This window comes from Lithobates pipiens, unplaced genomic scaffold, assembly GCF_037356315.1.
Source record: "Lithobates pipiens isolate NorthernLeopardFrog02 unplaced genomic scaffold, aLitPip1_a1.2 Scaffold_13, whole genome shotgun sequence".
Classification (NCBI taxonomy): Eukaryota; Metazoa; Chordata; class Amphibia; order Anura; family Ranidae; genus Lithobates; species Lithobates pipiens.
Window position 1 is genome coordinate 540,548,919 of NW_027507718.1, and position 17,195 is coordinate 540,566,113.

The window sequence follows — 17,195 nt, forward strand, 5'->3', positions numbered from 1 at the left end:
GTGTATAAGAATTGGTTTTGTGTGATCACGGACAGATGTACGCAAATGATATGGTACAAGATGTGCGCAGGTGATCGCGGACATATGTGTGCAGATAATCATTGGGACAAGTGATTTTAGTGGGACATATGTGGGGGGACATGTGGTGTTATTATTTGGGGACATTGTGTGGGGACACTAGGTTGGTGATCAGTGAGTAAAAAAAAAGAGCTCACACTCGCTGATCTCCAGCCAGCTGCAGTGATCCACTCCGCTCTCCTCTCCTCACTGACTACTTCCGTGTGAGGAGAGGAGAGCCGATATCCTAGCAACCAGCTTTGTGTTTACATCACATGATGGATGTGATTGGACACGGCTGTCATGTGATCGGGAAGGGCAATCACAGAGCCCCCCCCTGCCGAGCGACGATGCGCCGTGTCCGGGTGACACCAGTGCATCGGGATCGCACCATTGCGCTGGCGATTTTTAATTTTTATTTATTTATTTATTCCCTCCCCCCTTTCCTTCCTTCTGAGGGACGTTCCTGAGCTTTCACTCAGAAGGCAAGAGCGCCCACCCGCCCGTTTATGTATGTTGGCCGGGTGAGAAGGTAGTTAAGAGCTATGGGCGGAAGTGACGTTTTGACGTCATGGAGACGGGAGGGGGGCCATCTCCCCCCCTTCACTCATCTCCATGTCAGCCCAGGGGAGAGACGTGATCGCCTCCACCGAGGGCACCGGATCACGGCAGGAGGATAGGGCGCCCTCTCCCGCCACCAATAAGTGACCTCGTGGTGAATCCGCCACAGAGACCACTTTTTTATCTTGTAGCCGGCCGAACACGGGGATAGCAGGGTTATGGCAGCTAGCTGCTGCCATAACGATATACGTCCCCAAAGTAGGGACGTACATCGGCGGACGGCAAGTGGTTAAAACAATTCTTACTTCTAATTTGTACATCAAAATTATGATATTTTTACCTTTTTTTTTTTTTTTATGACAGAATAATCATTTGGGTCAGTAGACACTAAAGTCATAATTGTATCCATGTCCTGGAATCGAATATATAATTTGAATGACTTGTATGTATTTTTAAATATCACTGAGTAGACGGAGTTCTGTCTGTCGGAAATGTTGGAAATTAACCTTGTACAGACTTCATGAACATTATTTAGATAGATTTCGGGCATATAAACAATTCCTAGAGTCTTGGGTTCCGTTAGATATCTGCATAGATGGTATGATTTTCAATAAACGATTGCCCTATATGTATAATATATATATGTAAAATTTAATAATTCCTATTAGGCACATTATGATATTCATTATAGAATGTCCTTAGATGTAGGTGATGTATTTGGATTCCTACATAGTTTAGGATTTTAAGAAAACAAGTCCGATATCTATTAACGATTTTGTCTCATTTACAATTCTTATGCGGCGTACACTCTGCGATCGGAAATTTCAGCCAGCAAAAGGCCGATGAGAGCTTTTCATCGGAAAATGCGACTGTGTGTGTGTGCGCGCGCTCCGTCGGAATTTAGCTGCCCTGAATTCCCGCCAGCAAAAATTTTGAGAGCATGTTGTCATACGGAAAAACTTTTCTATCTGAAATTCCGATCGTGTGTAATGCAATTCCGTCGCGCAAAAACTCACACATTGCTCAGATTCAACTACGAGACGGAAGCTACTGGCTATTGAACTTCCCTTTTTTCTAGTCCCGTCATACGTGTTGTACGTCACCCGCGTTCTTGGCGGTCGGCATTTGGTGTGACCCGTGTGTATGCAAGACAGCTTGAGCGGAATCCCTGCGGGGGAAAACCATCCAGAGCTTTTTCCGACCAAAATTCCGATTGTGTGTGTGTGTGTGTGTGTGTGTGTGTGTGTGTGTGTGTACGCGGCATTAGATTTCTTTTTGGTTTCTGCTTCGCAATTTGTTTTGGTTATGTAAACTGGGATGGTTGGTTAAAATTGGGAAATGTATGAAGTCAGGGTGACCTTCTTTTTTTAGTTCACCGCTGTGTTGAGGCCTAACCGCTTTGCAACCATATATCCCCATCTTAACCACTAGAGATCCGCGCTACAGCGCGGACCTCCTTTGCCGGGACGACGTCTATTGACGTCGTCCCGTGCACGAGCGGCCTGCGCGCCCCCTGTGATCGGCGAGTCTATAAGACTCGCCTGATCACGGATCGGAGGAAGGGGTCGATCACGACCCCTTACCACGTGATCAGCTGTCAGCCAATGACAGCTGATCATGTGATACAACGGAGCCTGTAATCGGCTATTATTCCACCTCGCGCTGATAGTGCGAGGAGAAAAAAAAAAAAGAGCTGATCATGGCCAGCCCTGACAGTGCCCACCTGCCCCCTGCCAGTGCCACCTTATTAAAAAATAAGTGCCACCCATCAGTGCCCACAGTGCCACCCATCAGTGCCCACAATCTGCCTCAACAACGGTGCTGCACCCCAGTGCCACATATCCGTGCCCATCAGTGTCATCTACCAGTGCCCATCAGTGCCGCCCATCAGTGCCTCTCAGAGCCACCTATCGTTGCCCATCAGTCCCAATCATCAGTGGTACCCATCAGTGCCGCCCATCCGTGCCGCCTTATCTGTTCCCATCCGTGCCGCCTTATCTGTTCCCATCTGTGCCGCCTTATCTGTGCCCATCTGTGCCGCCTTATCTGTGCCCATCTGTGCCGCCTTATCTGTGCCCATCTGTGCCGCCTTATCTGTGCCCATCTGTGCCCATCTGTGCCGCCTTATCTGTGCCCATCTGTGCCGCCTTATCTGTGCCCATCCGTGCCGCCTTATCTGTGCCCATCCGTGCCGCCTTATCTGTGCCCATCCGTGCCGCCTTATCTGTGCCCATCCGTGCCGCCTTATCTGTGCCGCCTTATCTGTGCCCATCTGTGCCGCCTTATCTGTGCCCATCTGTGCCGCCTTATCCCTGCCCATCTGTGCCGCCGCATCCTGTGCCCATCTGTGCCGCCGCATCTGTGCCCATCTGTGCCGCCGCATCTGTGCCCATCTGTGCCGCCGCATCTGTGCCCATCTGTGCCGCCGCATCTGTGCCCATCTGTGCCGCCGCATCTGTGCCGCCTTAGCTGTGCCCATCTGTGCCGCCTTAGCTGTGCCCATCTGTGCCGCCTTAGCTGTGCCCATCTGTGCCGCCTTAGCTGTGCCCATCTGTGCCGCCTTAGCTGTGCCCATCTGTGCCGCCTTAGCTGTGCCCATCTGTGCCCGCCTTATCTGTGCCCATCCGTGCCGCCTTATCTGTGCCCATCCGTGCCGCCTTATCTGTGCCTATCAGTGCCCACCAGTGCAGCCTATCAGTGCCGCCTCATCAGCGCACTTCAATGAAGGAGAAAAATGACCTGTTTGCAAATTTTTATAACAAACTATTAAACATGATTTTTTTTTTTTGCATCTTTTTTGTTTGTTTAGCAAAAAATAAAACTCCGAGCTGTAATTAAATAACACCAAAAGAAAGCTCTATTTGTGGGAAAAAAATGATAGAAATTTCATTTGGGTACAGTGTTGTATGCCCGCGTAATTGTCATTCAAAGTGCAACAGCGCTGAAAGCTGAAAATTGGTCTGGGACTGAGGGGGGTTTAAGTGCCCAGTAAGCGAGTGGTTAAAGTTCTGAGAGAAGGTCATTTCTTCGTCATAATTACAACATAACCCAACGATGGATTTCTTTCCATTACAAATACAGCATTTTGCTGGATGGGAGCTCAAACAATGACCCCTTCCTGCTCCACGATTATTTTCCTATGTATTGAAGGGTCGGTCACCACAATATGAAACCTCCACCCTATATGGGGGGGAGGGGGGGGGCCCATCTGGACGTCGATGGTGTATAAAAATTGACTCAATTGATAAAGATAAAAGAAAATGGAGAGACTCCATATGGTGTAGCTAAAAAACAAAACCCGGAGAGGTATTTCTTTAAAAGGGTGTTCTAGATGGGGCAAGAGGGGGTGTTTTGTGCGATGATATGCCCACCTGTAAGTTAAAGTGTAAAATATGGGATACAGTCGGAAAAAAAAAAAGGGTATTTTGAACCCCACTAAATATAATCCGATATCGTATAAGGATAGACTCCCCAACTTTCAGTTCTTGGAGGTTTTCAGAGGTGGAAAAAAATCCGGAATAACTTTTTTTTTTTTTTTTAGTTCAGCTGTACGAGAACGGCCTACCGGGGGCGGACTGACCTTTGGGCACTTCGGGCATGGCCCCATGACAGCTTCCACTTCAATCTACCCGTCAATCACAGCTAGCTGACGGGTAGATCGGGTCCCGAAGCGCTGCTCCCTGATAAGAGACTGCCGTGTAAAGAGACCTCTTGTGATGAGCGCCTCCCGCTGGCCCCTCCTTCCCTCCCCGTCCACCCCAGGTGCTTGTATTTGTCATCACCTCGGGCGGACGAGGAGAGGCCGGCTGGGAGGAGCGCATCACAAGAGGTCTGTTTACAGCCACTTCCCGAGCTATTCAGCATCTAGGAAGGAAAGTGCAGAAGCTTTTGTCCTGTGTCCAGCATCCTGCTCTGTGCCCCTCTGTGCCCAGCATCCTGCTCTGTTCCCCTCTATGTGCCCAACATCCTGCTCTGTACCCCAAAGCCCTGCTGTGCCCCCAGTAATCCTGATGTCTGCCCCATGCCCTGCTCTGCGCTCCCATACCCTTCTGTCTACCCTTTGCCCTGCTCTGTGACCCCATGCCCTGATGTCTGCCCAATGCCCTGCTGTATGCCAACATGATGTGCCGTGTGATGTGCCCCATGACCTACAGTGTGCCCCATGACGTGCTCTACTGTGTGCCCTTGGGGTATGCCCCATGATGTGTCCTACTGTGTGCCCCATGCCCTACTATGTGCCCAACTGTGTGCCTGATTCCATCCTGTGGGCCTTGTGATGTGACCTGTACCCTGCTATGTGCCATATGATGTGCCCTGCTGTGTGCCCCTCAATGCATCATTCAGTGCCTCATAGTTTGCTCTTCAGTGTGCACCATACTGTGCCCTATATGTGCCACCCTATGGGGGGGGGGGGTGTCTGGTGGTTGATGGTGTATAAAAAATTGAGTCAATCGAACCGGGATAAAGATAAAAGAAAAATTGAGAGACTCCATATGATGTAGGTCAAAAAAATCCCAGAGAGGTATTTATTTAAAATAACAACAGTACATCAAAAATGAATGAGTACAAATGCTGGAGATCACAAGTAAAAAAAAATAAAAAAATAAAAAAAACGTATATAAAAAAGCAATGTGGGGAGCAAGCATATCGATCCTGACGCGTTTCGTCATACATGACTTCAACTGGGGCATTTTATCTTTTATCCTTCATAGGGTTTATAGAACTTTCAATTTTTGTATACCATTGCCCCCCCCCCCCCCCTTTCATTTATTTATTTTTTCTTAATTGTGTCCATTTTGGTTCATGTGATTCCGTTTTGGATCATTTTTGTTTTGTATTATTGTTGTTTGCATATAAAAAATAAGAAGAATCTGATTTAAAAATAAAAAATGGACCCTTCGCTGGAAACACCTCAACCTCATCATTTGTAAGGTGGGGGGGGCACATACTTTGTCCTTTTTTATAGGGATGAGCTGATGCAGCACATTTACTAACGGACGTAAAATAGTTGTGAACCATCTGGGAGGAACCAGTCAGGTTACGGGTAGTTTTCTAATAGGCGCTCCATGGCGAGAATCGGTGGATTCGTAGGCGCTCCATGGCGAGAATCGGTGGATTCGTAGGCGCTCCATGGCGAGAATCGGTGGATTCGTAGGCGCTCCATGGCGAGAATCGGTGGATTCTTAGGCGCTCCATGGCGAGAATCGGTGGATTCTTAGGCGCTCCATGGCGAGAGTTGGTGGATTCTTAGGCGCTCCATGGTGAGAATCGGTGGATTCTTAGGCGCTCCATGGTGAGAATCGGTGGATTCTTAGGCGCTCTATGGCGAGAATCGGTGGATTCTTAGGCGCTCCATGGCGAGAATCGGTGGATTCTTAGGCGCTCCAATGGCGAGAATCGGTGGATTCGTAGGCGCTCCATGGTGAGAATCGGTGGATTCGTAGGCGCTCCATGGTGAGAATCGGTGGATTCTTAGGCGCTCCATGGCGAGAATCGGTGGATTCGTAGGCGCTCCATGGTGAGAATCGGTGGATTCGTAGGCGCTCCATGGCGAGAATCGGTGGATTCTTAGGCGCTCCATGGCGAGAATCGGTGGATTCTTAGGCGCTCCATGGTGAGAATCGGTGGATTCGTAGGCGCTCCATGGCGAGAATCGGTGGATTCGTAGGCGCTCCATGGCGAGAATCGGTGGATTCGTAGGCGCTCCATGGCGAGAATCGGTGGATTCGTAGGCGCTCCAATGGCGAGAATCGGTGGATTTCGTAGGCGCTCCATGGCGAGAATCGGTGGATTCTTAGGCGCTCCATGGCGAGAATCGGTGGATTCTTAGGCGCTCCATGGTGAGAATCGGTGGATTCGTAGGCGCTCCATGGCGAGAATCGGTGGATTCGTAGGCGCTCCATGGCGAGAATCGGTGGATTCGTAGGCGCTCCATGGTGAGAATCGGTGGATTCTTAGGCGCTCCAATGGCGAGAATCGGTGGATTCGTAGGCGCTCCATGGCGAGAATCGGTGGATTCTTAGGCGCTCCATGGTGAGAATCGGTGGATTCGTAGGCGCTCCATGGCGAGAATCGGTGGATTCGTAGGTGCTCCATGGCGAGAATCGGTGGATTCGTAGGCGCTCCATGGTGAGAATCGGTGGATTCTTAGGCGCTCCATGGCGAGAATCGGTGGATTCTTAGGCGCTCCATGGCGAGAGTCGGTGGATTCTTGGGCGCTCCAATGGCGAGAATCGGTGGATTCTTGGGCGCTCCAATGGCGAGAATCGGTGGATTCTTGGGCGCTCCAATGGCGAGAATCGGTGGATTCTGGGCGCTCCAATGGCGAGAATCGGTGGATTCTTGGGCGCTCCAATGGCGAGAATCGGTGGATTCTTGGGCGCTCCAATGGCGAGAATCGGTGGATTCTTGGGCGCTCCATGGCGAGAATCGGTGGATTCGTAGGCGCTCCATGGCGAGAATCGGTGGATTCGTAGGCGCTCCATGGCGAGAATCGGTGGATTCGTAGGCGCTCCATGGCGAGAATCGGTGGATTCGTAGGCGCTCCATGGCGAGAATCGGTGGATTCGTAGGCGCTCCCATGGCGAGAATCGGTGGATTCTTAGGCGCTCCATGGCGAGAATCGGTGGATTCGTAGGTGCTCCATGGCGAGAATCGGTGGATTATGGTCGGCGGATCGAACTACTGCATGCGAACAGCAGAGGCTGTCAAATTTTTGTATTCTGTACACATCAATGTTCGGGGCTGCCGCCGGTTTACATGTGACCGGTCATCTAGTGACCACATGAAAAGGGAGCGTATGACCGACCCGGGCGCAGATGGTATGTGTCCGGGGACAACGTACCTGCTCAGTTTCTGGCTGCAGCTAATCAGATCGTTTTTGTATTTGGCCATCGCACAGAACGCAGCTGAGTCCAGAGGCGGTGAACACAGAAAATGTTGCACCCATGTGAATGTAGGGGTTGGTTCTGTGTACTGGTGGAAGGTCTGATTCGTGGACAGATATATGGCTGGGAGACACATGATGAAAAGCCAGATAAAAAAAAAAAAAAAAGACTGCCCTGCCCCCCCCCCCCCCGAATCTGTACTTGCCATGAGGAACCCATACTGAAAAGTTTGGAGGACCTCTATGGGGGTTTTTATCTGACTTTTCTTTGTTCCCCACTGTCAGCTCCGACTCAGGATGTCTCTGGGGGGGGGGGTTTTTAGCTGACCTTTCAGTATGGGTTACTCAGACTTCAGAGGACATCTCCTGGATACTTTTTATTGAGCAGATAAAGGGGGGTAACCCATACTGAATGGTCAGATAAAACCTCCCAGAGAAGTCCTCAGAGCTGACAGTGGGGAACACCTAAGGAAAAGTCAGATAAAAACACCCAAAGAAAGACGCCCCCCCCCAGAGATGTCCTCTAGAATCTGAGCTGATGGGGGACAACACATACCGAAACCTGGGATAAAATACCCAAAGAAAGACCCGCCCCCCCAAAGACATCCCCCAGAATCTGAACTGACAATGGGGAACCCATACTGAAAAGTCAGATAAAAAGAAAAAAAAAAAAACCCAGAGATGTCCTCCAGAGTCTGACATCTGATAAAGAAAAGTCAGATAAAATGTTCCCCAGAGTCTAAGCCAGTGATTCTCAACCAGGGTTCTGTGGATCCCTAGGGTTCCTCCAAAGATTGCTAGGGGTTCCTTCAGCATTGGGCCATTTCAGCCTCTCAGATAAGTTCCTACGGACACCATTGATCTTTTTAGCTATCTGTAAGGAGGTAATTCTTCCCAATGGCCACAAGTGTGAGGATCATTCTTCCCAATGACCACAAGTGTGAGGATCATTCTTCCCAATGACCACAAGTGTGAGGATCATTCTTCCCAATGACCACAAGTGTAAGGACCGTTCTTCCCAATGACCACAAGTGTAAGGACTATTCTTCCCAATGACCACAAGTGTGAGGATCATTCTTCCCAATGACCACAAGTGTGAGGATCATTCTTCCCAATGACCACAAGTGTAAGGACCATTCTTCCCAATGACCACAAGTGTGAGGACCATTCTTCCCAATGACCACAAGTTGAGGACCATTCTTCCCAATGACCACAAGTGTAAGGACCATTCTTCCCAATGACCACAAGTGTAAGGACCATCTTCCCAATGACCACAAGTTGTGAGGACCATTCTTCCCAATGACCACAAGTGTGAGGACCATTCTTCCCAATGACCACAAGTGTGAGGACCATTCTTTCCAATGACCACAAGTGTGAGGACCATTCTTCCCAATGACCACAAGTGTAAGGACCATTCTTCCCCAATGACCACAAGTGTAAGGACCATTCTTCCCAATGACCACAAGTGTAAGGACCATTCTTCCCAATGACCACAAGTGTGAGGACCATTCTTCCCAATGACCACAAGTGTGAGGACCATTCTTCCCAATGACCACAAGTGTAAGGACCTTTCTTCCCAATGACCACAAGTGTGAGGACCATTCTTCCCACTGACCACAAGTGTGAGGACCATTCTTCCCACTGACCACAAGTGTAAGGACCATTCTTCCCACTGACCACAAGTGTAAGGACCATTCTTCCCACTGACCACAAGTGTGAGGACCATTCTTCCCACTGACCACAAGTGTGAGGACCATTCTTCCACTGACCACAATTGTGAGGACCATTCTTCCCCAATGACCACAAGTGTGAGGACCATTCTTCCCACTGACCACAAGTGTGAGGACCAATTCTTCCCACTGACACAAGTGTGAGGACCATTCTTCCCACTGACCACAAGTGTGAGGACCATTCTTCCCAATGACCACAAGTGTAAGGACCATTCTTCCCACTGACCATCACACTATTGTATCATGAGTTGTAGATTTCAAATTTTTAGCAGGGGTTCCCCGAGACCGGGAGAACTATTTCAAGGGTTCCTCTGTGTTGAAAAGGTTGAGAAAGGCTGCTCTAGGCAGACAGTGAGGAACATATACAAAAAAAGTCAGATAACCATACCCAGATACGTCCCCCACAATCTGAGCTATCAATAGGGAACACATACTCAAGTCACACCTAGTAAGGTCCCTCAGAGTCTGAGCCAAAAAGTCAGATAAAAACACCCAGGGATGCCCCTTCCAGGATCCCTCTGCTGATGCCCAACAGGAACGTCTTTCATCTCAAAAAAAGACCCCCCTCCAGTAAATTGACTCTGAAACAGCCTCCAGAGTCTGAGTTGATAATGGGGAGCACATACTAAAAAATCGGTCAGATAACACTCCGACATGCCCCAGGGTGTGAGATATCAGGAAGACCATACTGAGTCCGATATAAAAATCCAGAGATGTCCTCCGGAATCTGAGCTGACCATAGGGAACACATATTGAAAAGTTGGATCAAAACAACTAGTAACGTTTTTCTGGATCTAAACAGATTAAGGGAACCCATACTGAAAAGTCAGATAAAAATACTTTGCAAAAAAGCACCAAGGAAAAAAAAAAGTCTGAGATTTTCCAAGCTCTACTCGCTGACCAGCCTGCAACCAACCAGATTAACCTGTCTAACAGTATGCGTTTAAAACAGGGGTTTAGTTGCACAAATTTGCAAAATGCATTCGTAAGCTACAGAGCCCCGCCAAGGCACCCTGGTATCTGTAGTCCTATCTCTAACTTATAATGAGGTTCCACATCGGAAAGCACATGCATTCTGATGAGATAGATGACACTTGGCTACGTTCCCGCACAGTCTGAGGCAAAAATCAGGTAAAAACATCTAGAGATGGCCCCCAGAATCTGAGCTGACAGTGGGGAACCCATACTGAAAATTCAGATAAAACCACCAGAGGCTTCCTCCAGAGTCTAGGCTGAAAATGGGGAAACCCATACTGGAAAGTCAGATAAAACCCACAGAGACGTCCTCCAGAGCCTAGGCTGAAAAGTCAGATAAAACCCCCAGAGACGTCCTCCAGAGCCTAGGCTGAAAGTCAGATAAAACCCCCAGAGACGTCCTCCGGAGTCTAGGCTGAAAAGTCAGATAAAAACCCCCCAGAGACGTCCTCCAGAGCCTAGGCTGAAAAGTCAGATAAAACCCCCAGAGGCTTCCTCCAGAGTCTAGGCTGAAAATGGGGAAACCCATACTGGAAAGTCAGATAAAACCCCCAGAGACGTCCTCCAGAGCCTAGGCTGAAAAGTCAGATAAAACCCCCAGAGACGTCCTCCAGAGCCTAGGCTGAAAAGTCAGATAAAACCCCCAGAGACGTCCTCCAGAGCCTTGGCTGAAAAGTCAGATAAAACCCCCAGAGACGTCCTCCAGAGTCTAGGCTGAAAAGTCAGATAAAACCCCCCAGAGACGTCCTCCAGAGTCTAGGCTGAAAAGTCAGATAAAACCCCCAGAGACGTCCTCCAGAGTCTAGGCTGAAAAGTCAGATAAAACCCCCCAGAGACGTCATCCAGAGTCTAGGCTGAAAAGTCAGATAAAACCCCCAGAGACGTCCTCCAGAGTCTAGGCTGAAAAGTCAGATAAAACCCCCAGAGACGTCCTCCAGAGTCTAGGCTGAAAGTCAGATAAACCCCCAGAGACGTCCTCCAGAGTCTAGGCTGAAAAGTCAGATAAAACCCCCAGAGACGTCCTCCAGAGCCTAGGCTGAAAAGTCAGATAAAACCCCCAGAGACGTCCTCCAGAGTCTAGGCTGAAAAGTCAGATAAAACCCCCAGAGACGTCCTCCAGAGTCTAGGCTGAAAAGTCAGATAAAACCCCCAGAGACGTCCTCCAGAGCCTAGGCTGAAAAGTCAGATAAAACCCCCAGAGACGTCCTCCGGAGTCTAGGCTGAAAAGTCAGATAAAACCCCCCAGAGACGTCCTCCAGAGCCTAGGCTGAAAAGTCAGATAAAACCCCCAGAGGCTTCCTCCAGAGTCTAGGCTGAAAATGGGGAAACCCATACTGGAAAGTCAGATAAAACCCCCAGAGACGTCCTCCAGAGCCTAGGCTGAAAAGTCAGATAAAACCCCCAGAGACGTCCTCCAGAGCCTAGGCTGAAAAGTCAGATAAAACCCCCAGAGACGTCCTCCAGAGCCTTGGCTGAAAAGTCAGATAAAACCCCCAGAGACGTCCTCCAGAGTCTAGGCTGAAAAGTCAGATAAAACCCCCCAGAGACGTCCTCCAGAGTCTAGGCTGAAAAGTCAGATAAAACCCCCCAGAGACGTCCTCCAGAGTCTAGGCTGAAAAGTCAGATAAAACCCCCCAGAGACGTCCTCCAGAGTCTAGGCTGAAAAGTCAGATAAAACCCCCAGAGACGTCCTCCAGAGTCTAGGCTGAAAAGTCAGATAAAACCCCCAGAGACGTCCTCCAGAGTCTAGGCTGAAAAGTCAGATAAAACCCCCAGAGACGTCCTCCAGAGTCTAGGCTGAAAAGTCAGATAAAACCCCCAGAGACGTCCTCCAGAGCCTAGGCTGAAAAGTCAGATAAAACCCCCAGAGACGTCCTCCAGAGTCTAGGCTGAAAAGTCAGATAAAACCCCCAGAGACGTCCTCCAGAGTCTAGGCTGAAAAGTCAGATAAAACCCCCAGAGACGTCCTCCAGAGTCTAGGCTGAAAAGTCAGATAAAACCCCCAGAGAAGTCCTCCAGAGCCTAGGCTGAAAAGTCAGATAAAACCCCCCCAGAGATGTCCTCCGGAGTCTAAGCCAGTGATGTCAAAACTTAGTACCCCAGGTGTTTTGGAACTACATTTTCCATGATGATCAACTACATTGCAGAGTGCCAGAGCATCATGGGAAATGTAGTTCCAAAACATCCGGGCTGCCAAGGTTCACCATCACTGGTCTAAGCTGACACTGAGGAATCCATACTGAAAAGTCAGATAAAACCCCAAGCGATGTCCTCCGGAGTCTAAGCTAACAGTGGGAAACCCATACTGAAAAATCAGATAAAAACCCTCCAGAGTCTACGCTGACAAATGCCAACGGGTTAGCTGGACTTAGATCCTCAGCCTCACCCCCCCCCATCCCTTCTTTTTATCAGTTCCAAATTAATTTTAAATACAGAAGAGTGTTGATTTGTGCGTGAAAAGCAATGCGGCCAGTTTGTGGTCTCCCACGTGGAGACGTTGTAGATGGTGGAGATGATACGAGCGCGTCCTGCACAGAACTCTGTGACCTGTAAGGATTGTCTCGCTGCCTTTGTGTATATATCGCCTTGTGGCCCCCCCCTACGTCTCGTACTTCCTCCCTGTCTGATGCTTCCTGTCTCGGGTCAGTCAGGTCAGTTGGTTCCTGTGCAGAGACCGTCTCTGATACACAAGTCTCTTCCTCCTCGCTGCGCCAATTACAGACAGACTGGACTGTGCGTTCAGAGACCCCTCTCATGTACAGCCCTTTGCAACCTGTTGTGCAGCCCTTGGGGTCCCTGCATATTCTATTCTGTGTTTTAGGGCCTACTCAGGCCAGCGAGGAGAAAATAATATTCTTTAAACCAGCTCAGAGGAGAAGTGTGGGACTGGGGGGGGGGGGGGGGGGCACAAACACACATACTCTCCTCGATGGCTGCGGCATTGGTCCAATAGTGCAGATGTCTCCCTCCAGCTTTAGGATCAGGAACCGAGCGATCATGTGATCGCTCAGCCCTTGGTCTTCTCTGAGCAGAGGACGGGAACTATCGGACACCACTCTCTGCTCCGCCCCTCCAGAACCCTTTGTATACTCGCCATACCCAAACCTCAGCACTGTGATATTGACGATCTACTGATGGTGAAAACACTTCCCCTATAGGACTGCAAACCATATCCTCTGCTCAAACCTCAGCACCGTAATATTGGCGATGTACAGATGGCCAATATAACACCCCACACCCCCCCCCCCCCCCCCCCCCCCCATAGGACTGAAAAATGTAACTGTGAAAATCAGTGTTCCTAAGCAAAGCCCAGGCGGTGGTGGCATGGCGTCCATACTTGTGCCAGCAGAGCCCCCTCTTTCCTGCATGACTGTTTTCCCCTCATCCCAACTCCTCTGTTTGGCGTTGGAGGCCCTTTTTTCAACTGCTCTATAAAAAGCTGTGAATGAGATTGGAAGCCTCCAGCCTGCAGGCAATTACCTCGTGCTAGCTGACCTAATGATCACGATTGGTAACATCTCTGATTTTCTGTCCTCAGTGGGGACTCGAGCTGTAATGTAGGACACTAGCAGCTATTTCCCTCTACAGCTCCGAAATATTGAATATCATTATATAGGGCCAACAATTTAAGTCCTTGCCCTCAAGGAGCTTTTATTTTAAGGTCCCTACCATACATGCATACATACACACACTCATAGTAGGGCCAGTTTACTTACATGCATTTGGAGTTGGCCCTTTTCAACGGCTATATAAAAAGTCGTGATTGAGATTTGAAGATGGGGAATAACTGGTGCGTAAGTGGGGCTCGCTCTGTAGATCGGTTCTTCAGTGTTTGTAGACATCTGTTCCATCTTTTTATACAGGACCTCATAGGACAGGGTCTTCATGACGTACAAGGATCCTCAACCCACCTGGGACACCTCTCCACTCCTGTCCTCCTGATACGTGACATTGACTTCCATAGGGTAGGGTCTTCATGACATAATAGGATCCTTAATACCCCAACTGGGACACCTCTCCTCTTCTGTCCTCCTGATACGTGACATTGACTTCCATAGGGCAGGGTCTTCATGACATAATAGGATCCTTAATACCCCAACTGGGACACCTCTCCTCTTCTGTCCTCCTGATACGTGACATTGACTTCCATAGGGCAGGGTCTTCATGACATAATAGGATCCTTAATACCCCAACTGGGACACCTCTCCTCTTCTGTCCTCCTGATACGTGACATTGACTTCCATAGGGCAGGGTCTTCATGACATAATAGGATCCTTAATACCCCAACTGGGACACCTCTCCTCTTCTGTCCTCCTGATACGTGACATTGACTTCCATAGGGCAGGGTCTTCATGACATAATAGGATCCTTAATACCCCAACTGGGACACCTCTCCTCTTCTGCCCTTCTAACATGTGACTTTGACCTCCACAGAGCAGGGTCTTTTTATACATGACTTCATAGGACAGGGTCTTCATGACGTACGAGGATCCTCAATATCCCACCTGGGACACCTCTCCACTCCTGCCCTGACACATGACATTGACCTCCATAGGGCAGGGTCTTCGTGACGTATGAGGATCCTTAATACCCCAACTGGAACATCTCTCCTCTTCTGTCCTTCTAACACGTGACTTTGATCTCCATAGAGCAGGGTCTTCATGACATATGAGGATCCCCGAAACCTCACCTCAGACACCTCTCCTCCTTCTCTCCTTCAAACAAAAGACTTTGATCTCCATAGGGCAGGCTTTTCATGACATACAAGGATCCTCAATAATCCCATCTGTGACACCTCTCCTCTTCTGTCCTCCTGATACGTGACATTGACTTCCATAGGGCAGGGTCTTCGTGACGTATGAGGATCCTTAATACCCCAACTGGGACACCTCTCCTCTTCTTCTGTCCCTCTAACACGTGACTTTGACCTCCATAGAGCAGGGTCTTCATGACATATGAGGATCCCCGAAACCTCACCTCGGACACCTCTCCTTCAAACAAAAGACTTTGATCTCCATAGGGCAGGGTTTTATGACGTGCAAGGATCCTCAATAATCCCACCTGGGACACCTCTCCTCTTCTGTCCCTCTAACGCATAATGTCTCCTCCACAGATCGGATGTCGTGGTTCTGTGTTTCTCATTGGCCAATCCGTACTCTCTGCGCCACGTCAAGACCATGTGGCTCCCGGAGATCAAACACTTCTGTCCTCGGACCCCTGTGGTGCTGGTCGGATGCCAACTGGACCTTCGATATGCCGACTTGGATGCTGTGAACCGCGCACGTCGCCCCTTGGCTAAGTATGGCACCCCTTCATGTGTGTCCCTGTATTCAAAAAATCTCTGTCTTCCGAACTTCTTCTTACCAAACAGTTGGGCTGATGGTCTGTTTACAGGGCTCCCCTTTAACAAGGCATCAGGGTCAATACAATCCCACAGAAAAGGTGGCAGCTCCTCAGTGCTGTCATGATGAGGTCATTGGTGCCCAAGTCAAGCATACATCTGTTAACTTGACAATAACTCTAATTTGCCTAAATTTTTTATCTTTTAAAGGATATCTAAGGCTTTAATTTGCTACAAAGGTGCTTAAATGTAAAAAAAAAATACTTTTTAATACTGTAATTGTATCGGACAATTACAGCATTGAACAAATGAACACTATTACCATCAGACTTAATTATTCAATGAAGCCTCCAGCCTGCATGCAGTTCCCCCCGTGATAGCTGACCTAATGGTCACATGATTGGTAACATCTCTTTTTCAGTCCTCAGTGGGTCCTCGAGCTGTAATGTAGGACGCTAGCAGTTATTTCCCTCTACAGCTCTGGAATTTTGAATATCTTTATATAGGACCAACAATTTAGGTCCTTGCTCCCAATAAGCTTTTATTTTAAGGTCCCTACCATACATACATATACACATAGTAGTGCCAGTTCACTTACCTGCATGTCTTTGGAAGGAAACCAGATTACCTGGAGGAAAGGCACGCAGGTAAAGGGAGAACAAAGAAAGTCCATGCAGGTAGTGTCATGGTTGGTATTTGAACCAGTGGCCCTAGTGCTGCAAAGAAAGTACTAACCCCTGTGCTTTCTGTTATTGAGAAATGGGAACACCTGTCTGGGCACCAAACTATGCTAGACTGCACAGTTGGGAGATTTGGGGAGGTGGTAGGGGTCAGTTGCCCCAGGAACAGGGTGGGGGATGTGGTAGGGGGTCACTTACCCCAGTAGTAGGTATGGGAGGTGGTAGAGGGGTCACTTGACCCAGAACAGGGAATGGGAGATGCTAGGGTTTAATTTCCCATAGAACATTAATAGAAATGGGGTAAGGGGTCGCTTGTCCCAGAAAAGAGTAGGGGAGGTGGAAGGGGGTCACTTACCCTAGTAGTAGGTATGGGAGAGGGTAAAGGGTCATTTGCCTCAGAATAGGGTAGGGGAAGTGGAAGGGGGTCACTTGTCCCACAAAAGGGCAGGGGAGGTACTAGTCGCTTGCCCCAGTAGTAGGTATGGGAGGCAGTAGGGATCACTTGCCCCAGAACAGGGTAGGGGAAGTGGAAGGGGGTGGTCACTTGTCCCAGAAAAGGGTAGGACAGCTGCTAGGGGGTCACTTGTCCCAGAAAAGGGTAGGACAGCTGCTAGGGGGTCACTTGTCCCAGAAAAGGGTAGGGGAGGTGCTAGGGGGTCACTTGTCCCAGAAAAGGGTAGGACAGCTGCTAGGGGGTTGCTTGTCCCAGAAAAGGGTAAGGGAGGTGCTAGGGGTTCACGTGTCCTAGAAAAGGATAGGGGAGGTGCTAGGGGTTCACATGTCCCAGAAAAGGATAGGGGAGGTGCTAGGGGTTCACATGTCCCAGAAAAGGGTAGGGGAGGTGCTAGGGGGTTGCTTGTCCCAGAAAAGGGTAAGGGAGGTGCTAGGGGTTCACATGTCCCAGAAAAGGATAGGGGAGGTAGAAGAGGGTGGTCACTTGTCCCAAAAAAGGGTAGTGCATTTTC

At 49.2% G+C, this 17,195-nt stretch overlaps 1 protein-coding gene across 1 annotated transcript in view; it reads left to right on the plus strand.

The window, feature by feature from the left end:
- The window catches only part of LOC143975768 (rho-related BTB domain-containing protein 2-like), a 50,057-nt gene that overhangs the window by 12,088 nt on the left and 20,774 nt on the right, over positions 1-17,195 (plus strand). The window contains exon 4 of the mRNA XM_077478287.1: positions 15,323-15,508. Within this exon, the coding sequence (XP_077334413.1) occupies positions 15,323-15,508 (186 nt within the window). The remainder of the gene's footprint in view (positions 1-15,322; positions 15,509-17,195) is intronic.